Source organism: Phalacrocorax aristotelis, chromosome 1, assembly GCF_949628215.1.
Source record: "Phalacrocorax aristotelis chromosome 1, bGulAri2.1, whole genome shotgun sequence".
Taxonomy (NCBI): Eukaryota; Metazoa; Chordata; class Aves; order Suliformes; family Phalacrocoracidae; genus Phalacrocorax; species Phalacrocorax aristotelis.
Window position 1 is genome coordinate 57865825 of NC_134276.1, and position 21246 is coordinate 57887070.

General features: G+C 39.4%; 1 protein-coding gene across 1 annotated transcript in view; it reads left to right on the forward strand.

Moving 5' to 3' along the window:
* DNAJC3 (DnaJ heat shock protein family (Hsp40) member C3) overlaps positions 1 to 21246 on the forward strand; it is a 35999-nt gene that overhangs the window by 13250 nt on the left and 1503 nt on the right. The window contains exons 5-11 of the mRNA XM_075089748.1: positions 8045 to 8197; positions 9500 to 9681; positions 11688 to 11807; positions 13619 to 13724; positions 13854 to 13974; positions 18927 to 19059; positions 19886 to 20034. Of these exons, the coding sequence (XP_074945849.1) occupies positions 8045 to 8197; positions 9500 to 9681; positions 11688 to 11807; positions 13619 to 13724; positions 13854 to 13974; positions 18927 to 19059; positions 19886 to 20034 (964 nt within the window). The remainder of the gene's footprint in view (positions 1 to 8044; positions 8198 to 9499; positions 9682 to 11687; positions 11808 to 13618; positions 13725 to 13853; positions 13975 to 18926; positions 19060 to 19885; positions 20035 to 21246) is intronic.

The following is a 21246-nucleotide window of genomic DNA, read 5'->3' on the forward strand; positions in this document are numbered from 1 at the left end:
TTAGATTGCTGCCTTTGGTCAGTCAGATAGTTTCAGTCTTCAGTCAAGTTTTAAATCTGAAGTAGAAGAAAGTTTCTTTTCAGAAGCTGACTTATGAAGACACCATATTGGTCCTAAATCTTTCTTCTAGTTTCCTTGGTTCTGTGAACGATATTGCCTATGTACTTAGAGAACACGGCAAACAGTCTCTTTTGAAGAGCACAATTTTCAGTTAAGTACAGCATATTCAAGCAAAATAAGACAATATTAATGTAATCCTTTGTGACAGGTTAATTTATTCATATGAGGGGATTAAGTTGTCCTACGTACTGTGATATATAAATATATATATTTGAGAGATTTCCCTTGTTTTCTTCTAAATCTTTCAGATAGTCAGTCTGATTATTCTACCAGTTCTCTGTGTGTCTAAAATACCTAGTTTACTCTTGCAGTGTGTTTGCATCTAAATGAAATTTCATATTTAATCTCGAGAGGAAGTCAGAGTCACAATACTGTGGAATGTGTTAACGTTCTGTGTTTTTTTGGTTTTTTGTTTTTTGCATGTGAGAGGAGGGGAGAGAAGGAAGAAGGCTGTTAGGAATTTAATACCTTTCCAAATTATTTCAAGACTCTTACATCCAGATTCTATCCTTGGTACCAAAAGTGACTGGGGAAAGGTAAATAGCAGCCACTAGGAAGCTTTGACTTGTAAGTCAGTTGTCAAGAAGCCAGAAGGAATAAGTTGTACCTTGAAATGAAAATTCCTTTTTCTGCTAGGGCAGGTATGGCCCAAAGAAATTCCAGTGGGATCTCAATAGCTTTTAGGCTAGAATTAGTTGTGGACTTGGATACCCAAAACTCTGCGTTTTACATGTGAACAGAGTATGTAACCTATGATTCTGCTCTTCAGCTGAGTCAGTGTAGGTCGGGATGTGAACAGCCCTTTAGCCTCTCACTTTGTTGGCTGCGTATCAGCTGACTAGAATGCTTTCCTTATGGGTAAGCATGTAGCACATCAGCAAACTTTGGTGTCCAAATCTGGACCTAAATTGGAGAATAACTTTGGCAGTAGTAGTGCATAGGCTCTAAATGTGCAAACAGTCACTCTGAGTCAGTAGACATGCAGCAGCCTGGTGCTATGTTTTAGTCTGCAGAAGTGGAGTATCATGGAAAGATGGGGTGGAAGTGCTGTGTTTCAAAAAAAAAAAAAAAACCCCCAAAAACCCCCCAAAAACCAAACAATCACCCACAACAAAAAACAACCTCAAACAAAAAAAAAACCACAAACCCCAACCAAAACACCAAAACAAACCTCCACCCCATCCATCCCTGTTCTCTGGAAGGGAAGTCTTAATCTGAAGAAAATTAATCCACTTCCTTTACTGTGCCTGGTTTCAGGACATTATCTAGAATAGGTGGTCCTGGGAGTGTCATATGCTTACAGAAATGAATTGTGGATTGTCAAATATTAAAGTTTTTGCCTTCGGTGTTAAGTTTTTTTCCTGAGGAAAGTTGTGTAGATAAGATGTGCTTTCTTCTGGTAAAGGCAGCCTTCTTTGAAGTAGGTTGTATGCTGTTTAATGATGGTAGATGTGTTATTGCTTGTGTGATTTCACACAAGAGATTGTTTGTTTGGGTCAGGTGTTCATTTCAAGGCAGTGGATCAGATTTTAAAATATTCCCCACTTTTGCATTGGAGAAACTAGGTCAGGGTGTGGAAACTAAAAGTAATTTTACTTGGACTGCTTAAGGACAGGCATATAGGAGTGAGGGGGTTTGTAGTTCACTGTATGACGCTTGCATTAAGAGTCAGTGTCACCAGTGTTGCTTTCCGTGCCTGCCAGAACTGCAAGGTGACTGAGGTAATGAGCCGTCTGAAAAATGCTGTTTTCTCCTAGCATATTCCAGAAGTCTGTCGCGTACCAGTGGAGAGTCTGGAAAACTGCTTTTTTTCCTTCCCCTCCTTCCACCACTCTCCTGGTGTCATGCTCCTTGAAAAAGATCTCAGCAGTTTAGGAGATGCAGTCATTTTTGAGGGAGAGAAAGAGTAAGAAATATTCAGCCCATCTAAATGGAGGGAGGGTGACAGGTAAACTTTCCCAGCTTGTAACAGCAATGGTTTTGTCTAGAGCGTAAATGAATCATTGAAACTATTCTTTACATACAATAGTAAAACTTTCCTTTAGTGTAGACTTGTGGAAAGTAAAAAAAAAAAAAAATCATACCCTTAAAATCTGTCTACACAGTTTTATGGTACGTGGGAAAAGTTTCATGAGCACCCTAAACTGCTGTAAAGTTATGATTGCTAAGCAGGCCACTTTCTCTCTTTGGATGCTTCTACCCCAGGTGGCATATCAGTACTGGCTGTCTCGTGAGGCACTGTCACAAGACACCGCCTGAGGGCAGGTGGTGGGAATGCCTGACCCAGAAGGATGGGAATACTCCTTTCAGGAGCAGAGCCTCTTGAGACCCCAGCCTTCATGCGTTATTTTTAGATTGCTTTGTTTTGTGGGGTTTTTTGGGGTTTGTCTTTTTTCGTTTGGTTGGTTTTGGGTTTTTTTTTCTCCTCCTCTGCACTTCCTTGTTGACTGGAACGTGTGATTCAGACTTATGCCTTGACATGTTAAGCAATACTACGTTTCTAGAAACTTCACCTTTTGACCAGCAGATGCACCAAGCTGATGAAGTTCTGTACATGGGCCAGGGTTTTTTTTGGCCTACCGATACAGAATCACAATTCCTTAATCTTTGGAAGCTCTTTAGCTTTTTCCAGTGCAACCTAGCTACCAGTTTGGAAATCTAAGAGGGTAATAAACCTGTCAGCAGGTATCAGCAGAGGGGTCTATTTCTTGTGTTCAGAGTGCCCAGGATGGAACTGGGATTAAGCAGAAGTCTTTAGGTGACTTCAGAAATTGATCACAGTATATGAATAGTATTCATTTCTCTGCTCCAACTTTGGTTGAGTGCTTATATGCTTTAAAATGTTCCCTCTATTTTGGTTAGTCATTTCTGAATAATAGGAGTCAACAGGACAGATCTGTGGGCACATGAACATTCATGTCTAAGGCCTCAGTCTGTGAAAGCCCTGGATTCTTATTTTCTTCTAAGCATGTGATTTTTAGTGAAATTAAAAGGAATGTTGGCATACTTTGGTTGATGGAAAGCCTTCTGAAAAGGTGACAAAAGTGATGCAAGGCCAGGCAGCACTTTTATATATGCCTTGTAATATTGCTTGTGTCCTGGAGAAAATGGCAAGCATTTGAGTTGCTGAATTCTATAGAAGGCACGAAAATAGAACAGAACTTTTGCCTAGTCTATTGGAAAGTGTGGAAAGGACCAAGTTGTCATATTTCTTTTAAGTTCTCATAATTTTTTTTTTTTAGAATGACTGTAATTTTCACAGTTGCAGTTTGGTGCAATAAATACTGTAAATTGAGGTGTCCTAAATATGCAATTCTGTCTCCCTTGGAAGTATAAACACCTAAAAGCTGGAAACTGAAGGTGCTGCTCCCAGCTCCACTAGATGTCAGCCAAGACCAAGTGACCGAGCGCTGTACATCTGCAAATTCTTGTTTTCTAATCTAGAGAAGCCCTCGGCTGTTGCAAAATACACTGGATGATAGTTTTCCATGGTTGGTTGGTATGTGTAATAATACTATCTTGGGTGTAGGTGGGGGAGATCTTTTTACGGCACTGTGAGTTAACCTGATCTGAGTAAGTTACTAGGCAAGCTTGGGTTGGGTATTTGAAGCTCTTTTAAACAGATCAAAGTAACATAGGTTGTTGTTTCCAAATACATTCCTCTGTGATACTGTGATCATCTGTAGCTTCCTGGCTAAAGAGTAAAAGGTATTTCAGTATTTCCTTGCTTTTTTCTACCTGTCTAACGTCATAGTTGTGTTACCTAATATATTGCTCTGCTAATGCAGAGCTTTCCTTTGTGCACTGTTCTTGAGTGCATAGATGTCTTGATCTTGGATAACACAAACCCTCAGAATGCTTTTCGCAAGCCTAATCAATTTTTTTTCATTGTGTATCTACCAGTGTGAAAAAGGAGAAGATAAAACAGCTTTAAATGTGTAGATGTATGCCTATGTTAGTGGCACTGGACCACTGTAAGCAAGGTATAAAAACAGTTTGTCTATAACATTTTTGGTTTTTTAATAATTTGGTTTTTAAGCTACAGTATGTAAGAGGTTTTTTTCAAGTTGATAGTGTCTGTTTAATACGTACTAAGATCTTCAAATGCTACAGGTGAGTTGCCTGTATCTCTTTAATCTAAACTCCTTGAGAGTAGAGATTTTTGAGTTGTTGGTCGTCTTCTCAAGGTTGCTGTAACTGTTCTTCATGAGGATTCCTGTACTAAATGCCTAACCTTTTCCTGTATGGTTAATGGGCCATTGCAAAGGAAGATGTAGGGCTATGTAGCTGGAAAGCAGGATAGGTCATGATAAGCCATAGAACTAGCTTAGCCATGTTTTGTAAGTCTTCCCTATACTTGTGGCAGAAAAGGATCATGAAGCAAAAAGTTCTCACTAAACTTAATAGGCAGGACACACTTACTCCATGTTCATGATTTCCAGTTCTGTCTCCTGTAAGTGTTCTGTGTTTGGGGATCCTTTTTGGTAACAGATAATGCTGTAAAGCTTTGTCAAATAAAAAGCATATTGCTGATCCAGAAAGCATAATTGTAAGATACATGTAGGTGCAACACACTGAATTAATTAATATATTTCAGATGTGCACATGGCATCTTCAGCATAGCAGCATCCAACACAAAATGCAAATGGATCCTGCGTAGTTTAACATTAGCGTCGCTTTAGTGTTTTGTCACTGCTGATATACCAGTTTGGCTGTATCCGTGGCCTTTTATTAACAATATTTTTCTGAAGTAGTGCTGTATTGTTTTTTCATGTAGCCTTGTGCGTGGCTGGTGTAACTTCTGTGTGTGGTTAGAAAGGTCATGTTGACAGGCTTATGAAATACCATGAAGCATGGCAGGTTTGGAGGGAGGATTATGTTGCTTCTTGAAAACCAGCATGAATTGTTTAGCTCATTAAATGCTTTCCCCATCAGAAAACTTTCAAATACTTGAATTTTGACTGCAAATGCAAGGCAGCCATTCCAAGGCTGCCTACTTGGAAGAGAAATGATCTAAGAGCTTTCTAGATGCCCCAAAAAATGCTGGGCTTCATGAAGCGAACTGATAATTCCTTTTCGTGCTGTCCTGGGTGCAGGAAGGTAATGTTGCAAAGTTTTGAGTCAAGTCCTTGAGATAAAGTTCTGGAAGAAGCCAGCTTCTTCACTGAGAGTAATGGGGAGAAGGATAGGTACACATGCAAAAGCCTTTAAAGCTCGACTTGATAAATTGAGTGGGGTTGATGATTTTGTTCCCTTTAATCTTGCTCGGAGGGGAAAAAGTGGGGTTTTGCTTACCCTAGTGTCTGTTTCTCCCCTCTTCTGAGACTAGGCTATAAAATGAAGCAGCACCTATGGTAGTAGATCTGTGATAGAGAATTACAGTAACAAAGCCACTCCTGTATACTGGCCTTTGTTTTCTGCAAAGGAGTTAGGTGCAGGTTTGGGGGGGGGAGGTTGATAGTGAATGAAAGCTGCTATAACAGATAGCTAGCTCTTGTTGCTGCAACTTAAACTGCAACTAATTTACTCTCCTAATCTAAATGTAGTAAACCTCAGACAGCAACGGATACTGTGCTGAGAACATGTTGACTAGTAGCAGCATGCTTGTCCAGGAGACCCGAGCAGAGCATAGCTTTGAGGCCATTGATGAAGCATGTAGAGAAGTGTTAGGTTTGCCTTAGACTGGTATTAAATTCAGCTGAAGGGTTTTTTAATACTTTGCTCCTTTCTTGGGAATCTTGCACGCTTAGTGCAAGCAGTTGTTCTGACTTGTGACCTCCAAGCTTACTGCTCCATAGGAAAAGGAGGAATAATTGAGAAGTGATTTGTTAGTGATGTGACAGTCCTCTGATCACAGGGCAAAAATACAAGGAAAAAAAATTGGGAAGTAAACCAAAATGAGAGTATCAAACAACTGCATCACATTTCCAGCTTTTTTTGCTGGAGCTGAATGAACAGGCTTTTCCTTGCTTTAGTTAACATTACTGATTAAAACCTTATGGCAATACACTAATTACTTATTAAGAGCTGAGTGTATGTTTTTGTCATACGATAGCATACAAACACTTGATGGCTTTAGTTTGAATGATAGCTTGAAAAGTTTGGGGTTTTTTAACTGAACATTTTGTAGTACCTAAAATTATCTAGGATTTTTCACTCAAATGGTCTTTATTGCTATTGGACTTGTCTGTATGATTGTGTAATTGCTTTTCATATTCTACTGTCGTTTTGCTCCAAATAAATCACAAGAAACATACTGTGTGTCTAAGTAGTACAGTGTTATCGTGAGGTAAGTTTTAATGGAAGCATAAAGCTTGGCCGTAGCAAAAGCTTTTAATTTTTAAGAGATGAAAATGCTGTGAAATTCAGGGAGAAAATTAAACAAGTCAGCTGGAACTAAAGAGTTCAGAACTTCAGAGGGTTCTGTAGTCTTCGAACTTTTAAAGTTACAGGTGCAGAAATTGGCCTCTGCTACAGGCTCCAGATTTGGGCGAGAAAAAAGATGCACAGCACCAGGGGTTTGTAGGCAGAGTTTCTGTTCTAACCAGAAGGAAAGCTTTTTGAGACACATATTAGGAATTAGCCTACAAAGAAGAAAACTCTTTGATCACATTCTTCTCCTCTTGCTGAAAGACAGTGTAGGGGATAAAGGAAAAATTTTCAGGTCTAAGTACAACTTGATTTTTGCCAAAGTAAAATGACACAACTGCATAAGGCTGAAAAAGACTTGAAATAAGGAATCTGAAAGAGGTGGGACCTGTGCATGCTTTTTATGTTGCATCCAGGCTTTTTCCTTTCATGTACTTAAGGTTTAGAACCAGGGAAGATTTTGTTAAAGGAGACCTGAGGGCTGATGTTATTGAATTATATTAGATACTTAAGCACAAAATATGAGTGTTTGATGAACTTCTTGATGAGAAAAAGGGAAAGGGCTATTTCAGGATCAAGGAGGAAAGAAAAGGTACTGGATGACTGTGAGGACTCAGTAACATTAGTTAACATTCTGTATATAAAATGCAAGGTATTGCAAGTTTTGCTTTTTAAAGCAAACAAAGAAAAAGCAAGTCCTGCTGGTCCCTTTCCAGAGTTTTAAAGTCATTTATTCAAACTACACTAATTTTACAAATTACTGCCTGACTTTACAAGGGAATGACTGGGATTTTTTCCTGGCCTGTATTTGTCTTCCTGGGTGGTAGCAGAGTTGCCTGTGAGAGATTTTGGGGGTTTTTTAGTTTCCTTTGAAAATAAACAAATTGCCTAAACAAATGAAGGCAAGTACAATGTAACCCCTTCTATTTGCTTGGAGAGAGGGGTTTGAGAAATCAGTTTTCGTAGATAAAACTTTATTTAGGCTTGTTGAAAACTACATATGAAGCGAAGTGCATAAATTCCCAGCTGATCCCAGTTGAGCCTTTCCTCCGTCTTAACTTGCTGCTGTAGCCATCCCTTCTGGGGAAAAGAAACACAGCGTTACAGTAATACTATCTGTGACATGTTGCATTTGTCTGTCATGCATTTATAAATAAGTATTGTGCTCAAAGTGAGATGAGTGGATTTACTTCCTACTGATTCCGGGGAATCCAGTGTTTATTAGCTGTCTGCAGAGAGATGAATGGACTAGGCTACAACTGAGAGGTCCGTGACTTCCAGGGGTGATGAGGACTGTTGTGTATGATATGCCCAATAGTAAATGATCAAGTGGGGGAGTTGTAGAATTAGATTTCTGACTTCTGACAATTCTTACTGAAGCTAAAAATGTCCTCCTTTTGTTGAAGTTTGGAGTTGGAAACGTTTCCAGTGGAATTCTAAAACTAATTTTGCTTTATTTGCAGCTTTAGTCAGTTCTCCATTATATGATTATTAATGGGACAAAAAGAGGTCCTTGAACAAGCATTTCCGTCTCTCTCCTTGTTAATGTTTGCAGCTCAAATCCAGTCCTAGCAATAATGAGGAAAAAGAAGCCCAGACTCAGCTGACAAAATCTGATGAGCTACAGCGCCTGCATTCACAAGCATTATCTGCCTACCAGCAAGAGGATTACGAAGCTGCTATTTCTCTTCTTGATGAAATCTTGGCAGTAAGTGTTAAGTAAAATGGTGCTGTGGAAGGGAACTAAGAGCTCCTGTCTGGCACCTGTGTATTTTTGTTTCATAACTTTTTCACTGATGTGAAAACACTTGGTGTAATTGGCTCAGTTTTGCTGAGCACCGTGAGTCCATTGTGAAGTTGGAGAGTGGAGAATGTTCAAAAAAGTCAAAATAATAGATTGTATTTAGGGTTAAATATACCATTTGAACCAAACTTCTGTTATGGGTAACTTGCTTGATTATACTTCCCCATTTTTCCACAGTTCAGTGTTCCTGGGGAAGCAGGGAAAAAAGTAGTTCTCAAACCAATGAAGTTTTGCCAAATATAGGAGGTGTAGGCTTTTCTATCTAGATTTTTTTGTTGCCTATATGCAGGCAAGTTGTGTCTTGAAAAAAGGAAGTAACAAAAGATAAAAAAAACAAAGTCAAAAACGAATGTAGCAATCTGGATTTTCAGCTTGTTCCTTAGATACCTGTATTTGTTGAATCTTAATCAGTAAAGGTAGTCTGATAATATAAATGTAGATAACTCAATCACATGGGCATTTTGTGTGTTGTATAGAAATAGATGTTAAAAGACAGTCAACTGCTCTGACTCTGTACATACAAATTAACACTGACTTGGGATTTACAACATTCTAGCTTTTGGTGAAGAAACTGCCGAAGTGTGGGAGTTTGTTTATGGGGAGGGAACACAGAAAATCAGAAAAGCCTCGTTCTTTAAAATGATGGTTTACAAACAAACTATAAGACCCAGAATAAATTCTCTAAAACAAATGATGATAGGCGATCCCTTTTAAGTAATTATTCTTGTGTACTGTGACATTGTTGCTTCTGTATAGATCTTTAAAACTCCAGATACTAAGGTCAAACCTTGCGTAGCTGAATCTTGCCCACAGGCTTCTTTCTAGAGGATAACTGACAGCTTGGTCCTTGCTGCTCATTACCACTGTTCTTTTGGGAAGATATAATAATTTATGATTCTGATATCCTTCCCTGGAGGCTCAACAGACTGCCCCAGTTTAAGCAGTGCCAGTAGATTTAATTCATCGCCCTGCATGAGCTCATTGAATCATTTACAAATTTTTTAGGCCTTTGTTTTCTCTTTGGGCAGGTGCATCACAGCATCCACCAGGAAGCAGAGATGCTAATTTGATGTGCTCTGTGTGCAGCTTGAACCTTATGCTATTGCAGTTGGCAAAGTGAAAAAAAATGGGATTTTTCTTTTGTTGGGGAGGAAAAGAAGTGAAGTGGTATGGACCAAAAACAAGCTTTAATTTTGATTTCTCAAGGTTTGTGTTTGGGATGCAGAGCTACGGGAACTTCGAGCTGAGTGTTATATAAAGGAAGGGGAACCAAGCAAAGCCATTAGTGACTTGAAAGCTGCTGCCAAATTAAAGAATGATAACACTGAAGCCTTCTATAAAATCAGCAGAATATATTATCAGCTGGGGGACCATGAATTATCACTCAGGTAATTTTACTGTTTACTGTAATCATTATAATTGAGGCAGAAAATGTGATGGTATAGGTCATGATAAACTGTGAAATATCTATGTTGGTTTCTGGATAGAGTAGCAACTCTGGTCTGTATCTGATAAAGGAAGGTCCTTTCTAGAAGCTAAGAACTTATTGGTCTTGGCAGACCAGCCATCGATGGTTCTTAGCATCTTGCTTACATAAGCAGAAGCCATAGAGCAGGTCCGTCAGAGTTGCATACATTTACTGTCTGTCTTGTATTTCTCCATCCAAGAAGAAAGTGCTTCTCTAAACTTGCGTTGGTGGAGTCTGGTTTTTTAACCTTGAACCTCCATTCAAGTTAGGTTTACAATGCAAACAAAAAATGTATGCAGTAAGTCTTAGGGCTAGATTTTTTTTTCAAGAGTAGGAACAAAAGGTTACAAGCTTAAGAATAATAAATAAAAAGTACAGGAGCATCCAACCATGAGGTGCTGGGGATCCAGAGCTGGCAGTCTTTTGTTCTTGCAGACAGTATGTCTTAGATAACGTCCTACCATTTTATTCAGTTGTTTTTTTATTTAAGGTGTTATTTCCATACATCCCTAGTCAGCCCTGCAGATAACTGCCCTTGCCCAGTTCAGACCGTTAACTTCACACTCTGTGTTCAGCTGGACAGATGGTATAATCCTTCTGTTTGCACACAGGTGGTTTCTGTGCTACTCATCATCTCGGATGCGCTACCTGCATCACCAGACTCCTTCCAATATGGTTTCTGCCTCAGAATCTGTTCAGTAAGAGGTGAAAGGAACTGAAAAAGCCTGAGTTTCTTTTCTTGGCAGTGTATGACAAAGGCTGGTAGATGAAAACTGTATGTGATTATAACTGCAAAAATTCATTTTATAGCCGGGCAAAAGTAAATGCCAAATAACTAATTGGTTTGCATTAGCGATCCCCTTTCCAGAGTATACTTAACCTATGGAGCTCATACGTCACTTCTGTGGTGACTTTTGGTAGCTGACCATCACTTAGCCTAGTGATTTCAAGAATAGGTGTGTGGTTTTTTTTTTTTTCCTCTGAAATCCAGAAGTGGACTTCCTCTGTTAATAACCAAATCTTACAATTTTTATAAGTAGAATTGAGAGAGCTATTGAAGAACAGAATGGTATCAGAATGAAGGGATAGCTTATCTTTTTATTCTCTGATTATTTTTATTTTTCCCATTGTAAGATATACTAAGAAAGAGTTCTATAGCCCTTGGACTTGCTGAGTGATTAATCTTGTCCTTCCTTTACTTTCTTCCTCTTACCTTTACAGGCTAAATGATTTTTGAATAATAGATATTTTTGTCTGTGCTTAGGAACAAAATTAAGATTTTGTGATCTCTGTCTGAAAGTAACACCTTAGTTGTACAGTGATGACTCTGTATGCTAAAAAACTTTTATTCCTGCGTTCTGGGGGATTTTTTAAAGACTTTTGACTGTTTTAAGAGGTAGCCGCCCTAATCAGAGTCTGATAAAACAGTCTTCACAGTGAAGGCTGGGCTGATATTCCATCAAGAGGAGGTTTGGGGTCTTAGCTGAGCTTTTTCTGTTTCAGGCAGCATGAAATGTACTTCTACATAGGTATTCTGTAATATAGCTGAGTTAAATATGTGGGAAAATTGCAAACAATGGTATCTGATAACTGCTGAATATAGCGTCTTTCCCAGGGTGTATTTTTCTTCTGCTGTTTAGTCAGTTATTAATGTAACACTTCTCAGTTTTGGTATATTTGGCAATACAAGATAACTAAAAACAAAACCAGACAATCATCCCTGTATGGTCTGGAAGACTTTTAAAACTCACTTTAAATTCATTTTTGGATAAAGAGAGAAATTGTATAAAGTCGTCAACTGTTGTTCTGGACAGCTTGTAGACGCTGCATTGTGTCTCTAAGTGAAATTTCATAACATGTGGTAATGTCTTTGTCTTGTTTGGATATGGTTTTTTTTTTCCTTCCTCCCTACCTCCCTGTGAAAAGTGAAGTCCGGGAGTGTCTGAAACTGGACCAAGACCATAAGCAATGCTTTTCTCTCTATAAGCAAGTAAAGAAACTCAATAAGCAGATCGAGTCGGCAGAGGAATTAATCAGAGAAGGCAGGTAAGTGTTCACTGCTGTATTAAAGGAAAAAAAAAATAAGAAAAAAATCACTACTGAGGCGCCAACTTATTATTGATTGAGATGTTGATTAAGTGATGCTTTTTGCATCTGTCAGTTGAAGTGGATAACTGAGCACGGTTCTCAAATTACAATTAAAATAAATATTGACTCACATAGTGACAACCCTATTCTGATTCCTTCTGATGCCACTGTCTTCTCTGTGCATACTTAACGTATTTGTGGAGCAGGTTGTAAGACCAAGATAGGGATAATATTTGTCAGCTCTTCAGTATTGTTACTTGGCACTGGTGAGGACACACCTGGAATGCTGGGCTCCCCAGTACAAGAGAGATGGAGCTACTGAGCAAGAAAGTCCAGTAAACTGCCACTAAGATGATGGAGGGGCTGGAGCATCTCTCTCCTGTGAGGAAAGGCTGAGATAGCTGGGACTGTTCCCCCTGAGTCTTCTCTGCTACATCAATGTATATAAATACTGAAGGAAGGATGCAAAGAGGGCAGGGCCAGGCTCCTTTCAGTGGTGCCCAGTGACAGGACCAGGGGCAATGGGCACAAGCTGAAACAGGAAGTTCCACTGGAACATAAGGAAATGCTTCCCACCACCCCCTTGTTTTCAGTGGTACGTGTTGCCCAGAGAGGAGTTGTGGAGTGTCCCTACTTTGGAGACATTCAAAATCCATTTGGGCACGGTCCTGGGCAACCTGCTGTAGATGGCCCTGCTTGAGCAGGGGAGTTGAACCAGATGACCCCCAGAAGTCCTTTCCAACCTCAACTATGCTGTGACTAAAGCACCACATCTTTAGACTAAAACCACCTAGTAACTCTGCAGTGCCTTGACAGCAAAAGTGGATCTGATGGATGGGCTGCTTCTGTGCACCCTGTTAAATGATAAACGATGCCTCTATCTTCCTGTTTCTTCCTGTATTTCAGTTTTTTGTGTTACCAAGCACACGATACCCAACTGTAAGGACCCCTAACAAGTGATTAAGCATTGTCAGGGTGGCCTTTTAAAATTGAGTACATCAGGAATGTGAATCAGCACAGCTGAAGATGGTTCTATTAAGTCAGCAGTCTGTCTGGACTCTTTTCACTTTAGTCTTCTATTTAATCCAGTATCAACACATTTTCAGGCAGTCTTCTGAGAGCTTAGATTTCTCCTAGATTGTACCAACCCATGGGTTCAGTCACACACTTGAATTTTTAGGTGAATGTTCTAAGCCGTGTCTTACTCAAGCTGTAGAACTTTAGCATCTTTGAAACCTTCACAGCAAAAATACATTTTATTATGTGACTTGTGGAGAAAGGAAGGGAGAAATCAACTGCCTGATTCAAACTAGCATAAAGAACTTTTTTTTTTTTTTTGGTACCAAGAAATGCAGATAGCACAGTGCTCACAGCAAGACTCCAGACTTAGTCCACCTCAGATACCAGAGAGGGAAATGCTTTTTGTCAAGTGCAGAGTGGTGTGTTGGACAGGAGGCGTATCTAGAGACTGTGTGTCTGTGCACACTGAGGGTTGGTAGTCGTTATCTTGTGCAAAAGCCGCCAGGCATAATGCCTGCTCCTCTGTCTTAGAGCACAGAAAAGGGAATGGGGGGGCAATTCCTGAAGTGGCTGACAGTTTTCTTTGTACTGTTGTCTCACACTACACCTTTAAGACTATTACAGTTAAGGTACATTGCTAGAAGGATGTGAAAATCTGTGAATTTTAAAACTTTAAAATTTGTAAATAAATGGCAACAGCCTTAAATAGTTATGTTGCATGATGTTATGTTTATCTTCGATTTAAACAGGTATGAAGATGCTATCAGTAAATATGAATCTGTAATGAAAACTGAGCCAGAAGTCCCAGTTTATGCTACTCGTGCCAAAGAAAGGATCTGCCACTGTTTATCAAAGGTAATTCTGCTCCTATCTCCCTCTGTAAATTTCTTGAAAAAACAAAACCAAAAAAACCCACAACCCCAAAACCAAAAACCACCAAAACCCCACAACTACCTGAATTTTGTTTTACTTTCTCCTCTCTAGAATCAGCAGGCTACAGAAGCCATAAAAGCTTGTACAGAAGTTCTGCAGCTGGAACCAACCAATGTGAATGCCCTGAAAGACAGAGCGGAAGCTTATTTGCTGGAAGACCTGTATGAAGAAGGTACAATTGCATGCAGTTTGCACATACTTTTTTGTGGGCATTTAAAATGCAGTCAGTGTTTCAAAAATTTTTAACATGCACTTTGATTCTACACCAGGTTGTTAGCCCTAATCAGCACTGGTAGTTGCAGATTTATGAAAATATCTGCTGGTAATTTTGTCTTGATTAGTATAAGTGGAATGTGCTTGTTTTATCTGTGGCGGAGTTGTCTTTACAACAGTGGGCTGTGCTCAGGATGTTTTATAGGACCATACAGCTTACTCAACTTACTCAAACACATTTTATGTCATCAGCAATGTCAGACAATTGCATTTAGAGGTAAAAGGTAATTATAGTTAGGGTGATGTAAATCCAGTTTAGGAACTCCATTTTAATGTCTTTAGATGGCAGCGTGAAACAATACTGTTCTATCCCCTAGCAAATATTGAGGGCAGAGGAAGATAACAGCCATTGCTTCACCTCTGAGGGTCTCTGCAGTGCTGCTAAGAGCAGTAAACTGATTCTACTCCTGAGGCTGCATTTTCCACATGGGGTTTCTGTAAAATGCATGCTGTTACATGGTCCCATCTACAGCCTTGGAGAGTAGGGACTGAGTAACTGGTGTGTCTGAGTGTGCCATTATGTTGTTACCTAGCTTCTTAGTGCTCTTCAAGTGCTAATGCGCTATAAAAATAATCTTCAAAATTTAATTCAGTGAATCTTATTTCCGCAAGAAACCAGGCACGAGAAGGAAATTTGGAGAATCTGTCTGTTCCATTCCTGTGCTAGTTATGCAGCAATTCTTGAAGCATTGGGCTGTTTCAGTCAAATGTGATGAGGAAAAGGACTTGTAGGCATTAAATCTGCAAAAACTAGTTCCATTAATTTTATTACTCATTGAATTAATTTTTAGTACTCATAGAATTTTCCTCTTCTGTATTCTGGTACTGGATCTCTTGCTTTACAACTGAACAAAAAAAATATTTTTGATTTAAACATTCATGAAGCAGCTGTTCTCATTAATAGTACACTCAGATATTTTTTGTCTTTTTGAGAAATTAATCACTGGGAGATGATACTGCTCGCCTCTTGAAGTTCACTTCAAAAATTAGATACCTATTTTGTTCTTTTTTTAGGGCTCCTTGACTCGGATGAAAGCATGGTGTAAAGAGGACTGGTGTAGTTTCAGGCAGTCCTCTTCATCAGCCCTGTAGACTTTGTACCTCTGAAGTGACCTAGTCCTAGTCCCAGTGCCTCTTTGCAGTGGCTGGCAAGCCTTCTTCCCCCTTATAAGGAAATGGGTCAAAGGCAACAGCATTTCAGAGAACTGATGACCTTTGGACAAGGGGATTGCTTAAAAATAAGCCAAAGTGTGAGGAAAAATTGTCTTTCTGGTTTTCTTAGGGTAATGTTCTTCCATCTTTTGATTGTTTAGAACTGCAGTGTTAACCTAAAAGTAAGGCTTAGGAAGATTTCACAGTGATGGGGCCCCTTCTGGGCATTTTCCTGTCTTTTTCTGTACTTCAGTATGGTGGAAGTTAGCCCTGTCCATGTTGGGAAAAGTAGACCTACAAATGAATAAAATAAATCCTGCACTTACTTAAAAATAGTTAAAGGTACAGAACACAAATCTACGTAGCTTACAGCCTGTACAAAGGTTTTTGATTTAAGAGGAAGGAGTATCAGCAAAAAGAGAACCCAAAGAAAATTTGAGATTATTTTTCCGCTCAAGGTGTACGAACCTTCAGCTCAGAGGAGTGTACAGAGAGGGGCAGGCCAAACAGGCCCTGCTGTGAGTCCTCTTATATGTACCTTTTGCTTCTTACTAGTGGACAGAATTGATCTGTTTGTTTTCTTGAAATTAATGAATCTCAATTTGGATCTTTCTAACGTTACCTTCTATTAAATCTTCATCTATTTCTGGTTCCTCTAGGGTGAGGGAATCTGGCAACTCTTGCAAGTTAGAGGGGAAAAAAATGTTTTGTAACAAGGTCCTGCACAAGTGCACAGAGCCGTCTTGGTCTTGTGCTGGAGCAGATGCCTCCCTATCATAGGATACAAGGAAACAGAGGACACCCCTGGGATCTGGGAGAGCTTATTTCCTGGCCTGGAGCCTGCTGAACTTGGCTTAGCCTGATTCTGAGTGGACAACCATGCAAGAATAGAGCTGTGCTCCTCCAAATCCCTGTTTGCTTAGCATATCCCTGCCTTCCTCCTGCCCTTGACAGTAGTGAGATGGTTGTAGTTACACTCTGCCTTCCAGCAGAGCTTCCATAAACAGCATTATAGTCCATTCATGTTAGCCTGCCTGAAGGTGTCTTCACTTACCCCTCAATTTTAACTGCTATAAAACGATGGCTGATCTCTCTTTGCTGTAGAGAACAGTAAAGCAATTAAAATTGTAGTCTCATATTTAAAGGGGCAAACTGATTCTCATTCTTCCCTCAAGAAAATTTCAAGCTGGAGGCACCTATTTTCCTGTTTAAAGATAGGAAATTTCAAAGTACTTTTAATTCAAAACTTTTGAAGGTGATTATTGTTCAAGATGCACTTCAGTATGTATAGCTGAATTCTGATTCCCATCAAATGGTTTTAATTACTTTATAATCACATGGGCTCTAGGGCTTGTCTGCTGAGACAGATGTGTAATGACTCCCTTTCTGGCTTACCTCATAAGTACAGGAGTCCTGTGTAACGTGTATAGCACAAGTTTTGTCAAGGAAGAAAAAAAACCAAACCACCTTGCAGTTTCAAATTTGGTCAGGACATTCTTTTTTTTTCCCCCCTCCCCTCTCCGCTACTCTAGAAGAAACAATCCCTATTTCAGTAAGAGCGTAACTGGTTCAGTTACGACTCTAACAGAGTTGCATGGACGTAGGTTGTCTGTAGTTACTCGTTTTTGATAGGAGATTAATTCTGCATGTGGAATAATGGCCACTCTTGGTCACTGTGTTTTAAAAATGCAGGCAAGATAGGAAAGCTGGCTAAGGTGTTTAGAGATTCAATGTGATTACTGTTTGAGAGATTGTGAAGGCTCTTGTACTGAAAGAAGGAGAGTTAGATTTGACTGAAGTATTTAAATTGAAAGTGATACTGGAAACTGGTTGTTCCTTTCATGTCGTGGGACAGGATGAAAGGAAGAAATTATGCCCTCTGAAACGACAGGCCAGTAGGAAGCAGCAGTGATTCTTGTGTTGGTTTGTGAGGTGCTAGTGCATTTAGAAATAGCTGCTGAGAAGAATTGATTACATATCTCACTCAACATACTGTGAATTAGTGATGAATCTCCTGGTTTCATAGCAAACTTTTTGTGGCTTTCACCTGCTTGCAACCCTTATCACTCAGGTGGGGAGAACCATTAGCTCTCTGAAAGGAAAATTCCTACTGGAGAGTACCATCAAAATGGAATTCTCTTCCAACTGAGAGAAAGTGCAAAATGTACTTGCCATTGGGTGTGCTGGGTGCAGCACTAAAAACATACCTTCCCATATGCTTAATATATGCAGCCTTTAAATAAGGGAGTCAATTTTAAAAAAGAGACATCTAGCACTGTCCTTGCAAATACCTGACACCTGATCAGCTTGGTTCCTAGCAGTGGTATGTGCTGTAGATGATGTGGTGCTCAGTGAAGTTGAGCAATGTGATCCGCATTCAGCAGGACGTTGTGATGGGCCCTTCCATTATCGCATGAAGCAGATGAAACATGCTGGTGCTTGAAATTATTGGAGCGGTAAAGCAGAATAATGAAATCGCTGCATCTTCGTTATTTTTATCAGTTTTGACAGCATATATCGGGCGCACGTATTAGCGTATGCCCCCGTTTGTTGCCTTTTTTTAAATGACTGGACAAATTAAAAACATCAGCAGAAGCCAAAATGCTTTGTTCAAGCAGCAAATGAGTGTCCAGTGATGTGAAAATAAGTAGAAATTTTGTTTTGTTTGTAATAGCATGTGAAATTGTTGGGGCACTGGAAATACTTTTTGGAATTTCTTTTTTTTTTTCAATAGCCAAAATAAGATTGCAGTGTTATCAGATGTCTGGGTAATATAAATTCATTAGCACTTCCTGCTGTCTTGCTCAGAAACAGTGAAAAACAAATGTAACACCTGCTGAGAAATAGCATCTGCTTGGAAATAATCTGATGCAAGTACTTTGTCTAACTTGAGAAACCTAGGAGACTTGGATCTGCAAATGAGACTTTGAGGATTATAACAGAGAAAGAAGAACAGTCTCATTAAAGACTTCAACAGTTGCTTCCCTTGATAAATCTTGATATCAAAGAATATTTAAACTTGGTATCCTAAGCATTCAGTTACCACTTACAATAATAGTATTGTTTACATTTTTTAAAAAAAGTGTAGACCTGGAGCTTCTTAAAAATTCATCAATATGTTACAGCACCTCTCCTGCTTTCATTCCTGAGAAATGCAACTCTTGTAATGAAAGTGAGAGCATGCCTTTGGAAAAAAAAAACCAAAAAACCAAACCAAACCTTAAAATATAACTGTCTGCATATTATGCAGAGGTGTAAAAAGTGAATATTTGTCTTTCACTAACAGTACGAACTTACTGGTAATCTCAAATCCATCTTTATTGTCATTAAAGAGGAAGAGGTTTTTTGTTATGTTGATTGAGTGCAGACTGTGGGAGAGGAAAGAATATTAATTTAAAGACTCTGTATAATGCAGCCTTCAGTTGAACAGCAATGTACAGCCGCTAGTAACCTCCTTTCTCCTTCCTTTCTAAAAAGTGTGATGAACCTAAGTAAAGAAAATTACCTAATTTATATGTGAAAATTAATCTCCTTTACTCCAAGGTTTCCAAATAAAAAAAAATAAATAATGGCAAGTTGAAATAAAAATTGCTGTTTATGGTAATAGCAAACCTTCAGTTTTAGTGAGCGATTGAGTTCTTTAAATTGAAGTCTGTAAAGATTTGTGTAATCTTTTTTCATTCACTTTTGTCATCAAAGCTATTAAAGACTATGAGACTGCTCAAGCCAATAGTGAAAATGACCAGCAGATTCGGGAGGGGCTAGAACGTGCCCAGAGGATGCTGAAGCAATCACAGAAGAGGGATTACTATAAAATCTTAGGAGTAAAAAGGTGAGATATTAATATCTGAGATGATGTGAAAGCTGGTTATTAAACCAGTATGTCTAGGGTTGATCACTTAAATTTGTTCTGCTGGGTATTAATTCTTGTTCCTGTATCTTGCTACCTCTACTTTCCTACTGTACTAGTTTAGCAGTGTTCAGCTTCTAAGTAGCATTGGTTTGCAACTCCTTTAGAAAGAATGAAAAAGCAACATTGGGAAGGAAGGCTATAAACCCTTTGGCAAGAAATTCTTAGTATAGATGATCAAGAGTCAGGTGAATGAATTGGGGAAGAAACAAAGACCAGAAAGAATTACTGAAAGCAACAAAAAGCAAAAACGTGGTGGATAGTGTGACAGATCAGAAGAGTTTGAAAGGACTAACTGAAAGGTGTCTAAAATACTTCTGCCATTAACCTTGAGAAACTAATGACTTCCCTCCCTAATGAGGACCAACCAAATGTCCAGTTCTGAGTTAGTATTGGTCATCCTTCCAATCATGAACCGATTTGATTTCTTCTCTTTGTTACTCACCTGATTGTAAATTCTTCAGACTGGAAACTGTATTTTGCATAGTAGCTGGCAGTAGAACCTTTCCAAGGAAAGTAAATGGATGGCGAAGGAAAGAGTGAGTAATCTTTGTTTAGAGTTGCAACCTGCTTCCTCTGGTTTTTTGTGTAAAGAATCTTGAGTGCCACCTGCAGGAGGTTAACTGACTCATAATTTTCCTGATGCCCTTAATTGCTGTCTCAGTGTTTAAAATAGACCTGTAGATTCACTAGGGTGGCATATAAACAATGAGAAAGTTTAAAGTTGTCTATAATTTTATCCATCCAGAAATGCTCGAAAGCAAGAAATCATAAAAGCTTACAGAAAGCTGGCATCCCAGTGGCACCCTGATAACTTCCAGAGTGAGGAAGAAAAGAAGAAAGCAGAGAAAAAATTCATTGACATAGCAGCTGCTAAAGAAGTCCTCACTGACCCAGGTAATGATTGTTCTTATGCAGTGACTTAACTTTTTTTAATTACTTTTTACAGTAATGTAAAAATGCAGCAAGTGCAAGTCATAACAAGCATTACAGCCTCCCTTTCTCCCCGTATCCATCTTGAGACAGCAGTGCAGTAATCACAAAATCACAGAATGGCAGGCCTTGGAAGGAACCTCTGGAGATCATCTTGTCCAACCCCCCTGCTTGAGCAAGGGACACCCAGAGCAGGGAGTACTTGCGTCCAGTCTGATGCAGGAAGTCAGATGTACACCTGGATTTATTTATTGTTTCAGTGACTTCTGTTTAAAGTCAAATAAAAATTATTATTATTTCAAAGGCCTCTTTTTAGGATGTCATCTTACAGAGATTTCCAGGATTGGTGAACTCTGGAGGTCCTTACTTTAAGGATGTGAGTGTCTCCTTCTGCCTAAAGTTTTATTGCAAACCACATTTAGGTTATAACAGCACCTGAAGTACTCCAGAGAAGCCCTCAGAAATGGCCCTTGCTGTGCGTATCAAAGCCTAGATGCATTGTGCAAACAGATGCTCTGCAAACAGAGCATTTCCCTGAGGGCAGGGGACTGAGTTCTCTGTTCCTGTCAGCCTGAGGTAGAGGATGGCCTTGCTGTTGGCCTGTGGCCAGGCTCCTGGGGCTGGCCCAGTCCCTAGGAGCAAGAAGCCTTGTCAGGTCTGGCTGCCTGCTGGTCAGCTCTGGAGGAGGGGAAAAATGTGAGGAATGCAGTCACCCTCCCGGGAGACCTGTGGTGTGGTGACTGGGAGATTTGATGTTGGTCTCACCAAGATACGAACAGAAGGTGTTGGGCCATTTACTTTCAAGAATGTAATAATAAAAAAAAAAAACAAAAAAACCAAAAACCCAGGGTGGTGTGGTTATCTCACCTCCTTTACTTTAAAAAAAAAAAAAAAAAAAGGCAAGCAGACCCAAACAACAACAAAACCCCTAAAGCCCAACAACAAAAAAAAACCACCCACAAACTAAAACCCAACCCTGTCAACCAGAGCTGTCTGTTAAGTTCTTGTCTTTAAATTGGTCCTGTATGGTCACTGGAAACAGAGGCAATTAAAGATGTAGGTATCAGAGGCTCCCATTTTTATCTTTAATTGTTGAGGATCATCTAAGTGATAATTAGGCAGATGGGCTCAGACTTTCTTGGGGGAAGGAGGGATCTGAGAGTAGTGAACTGCATT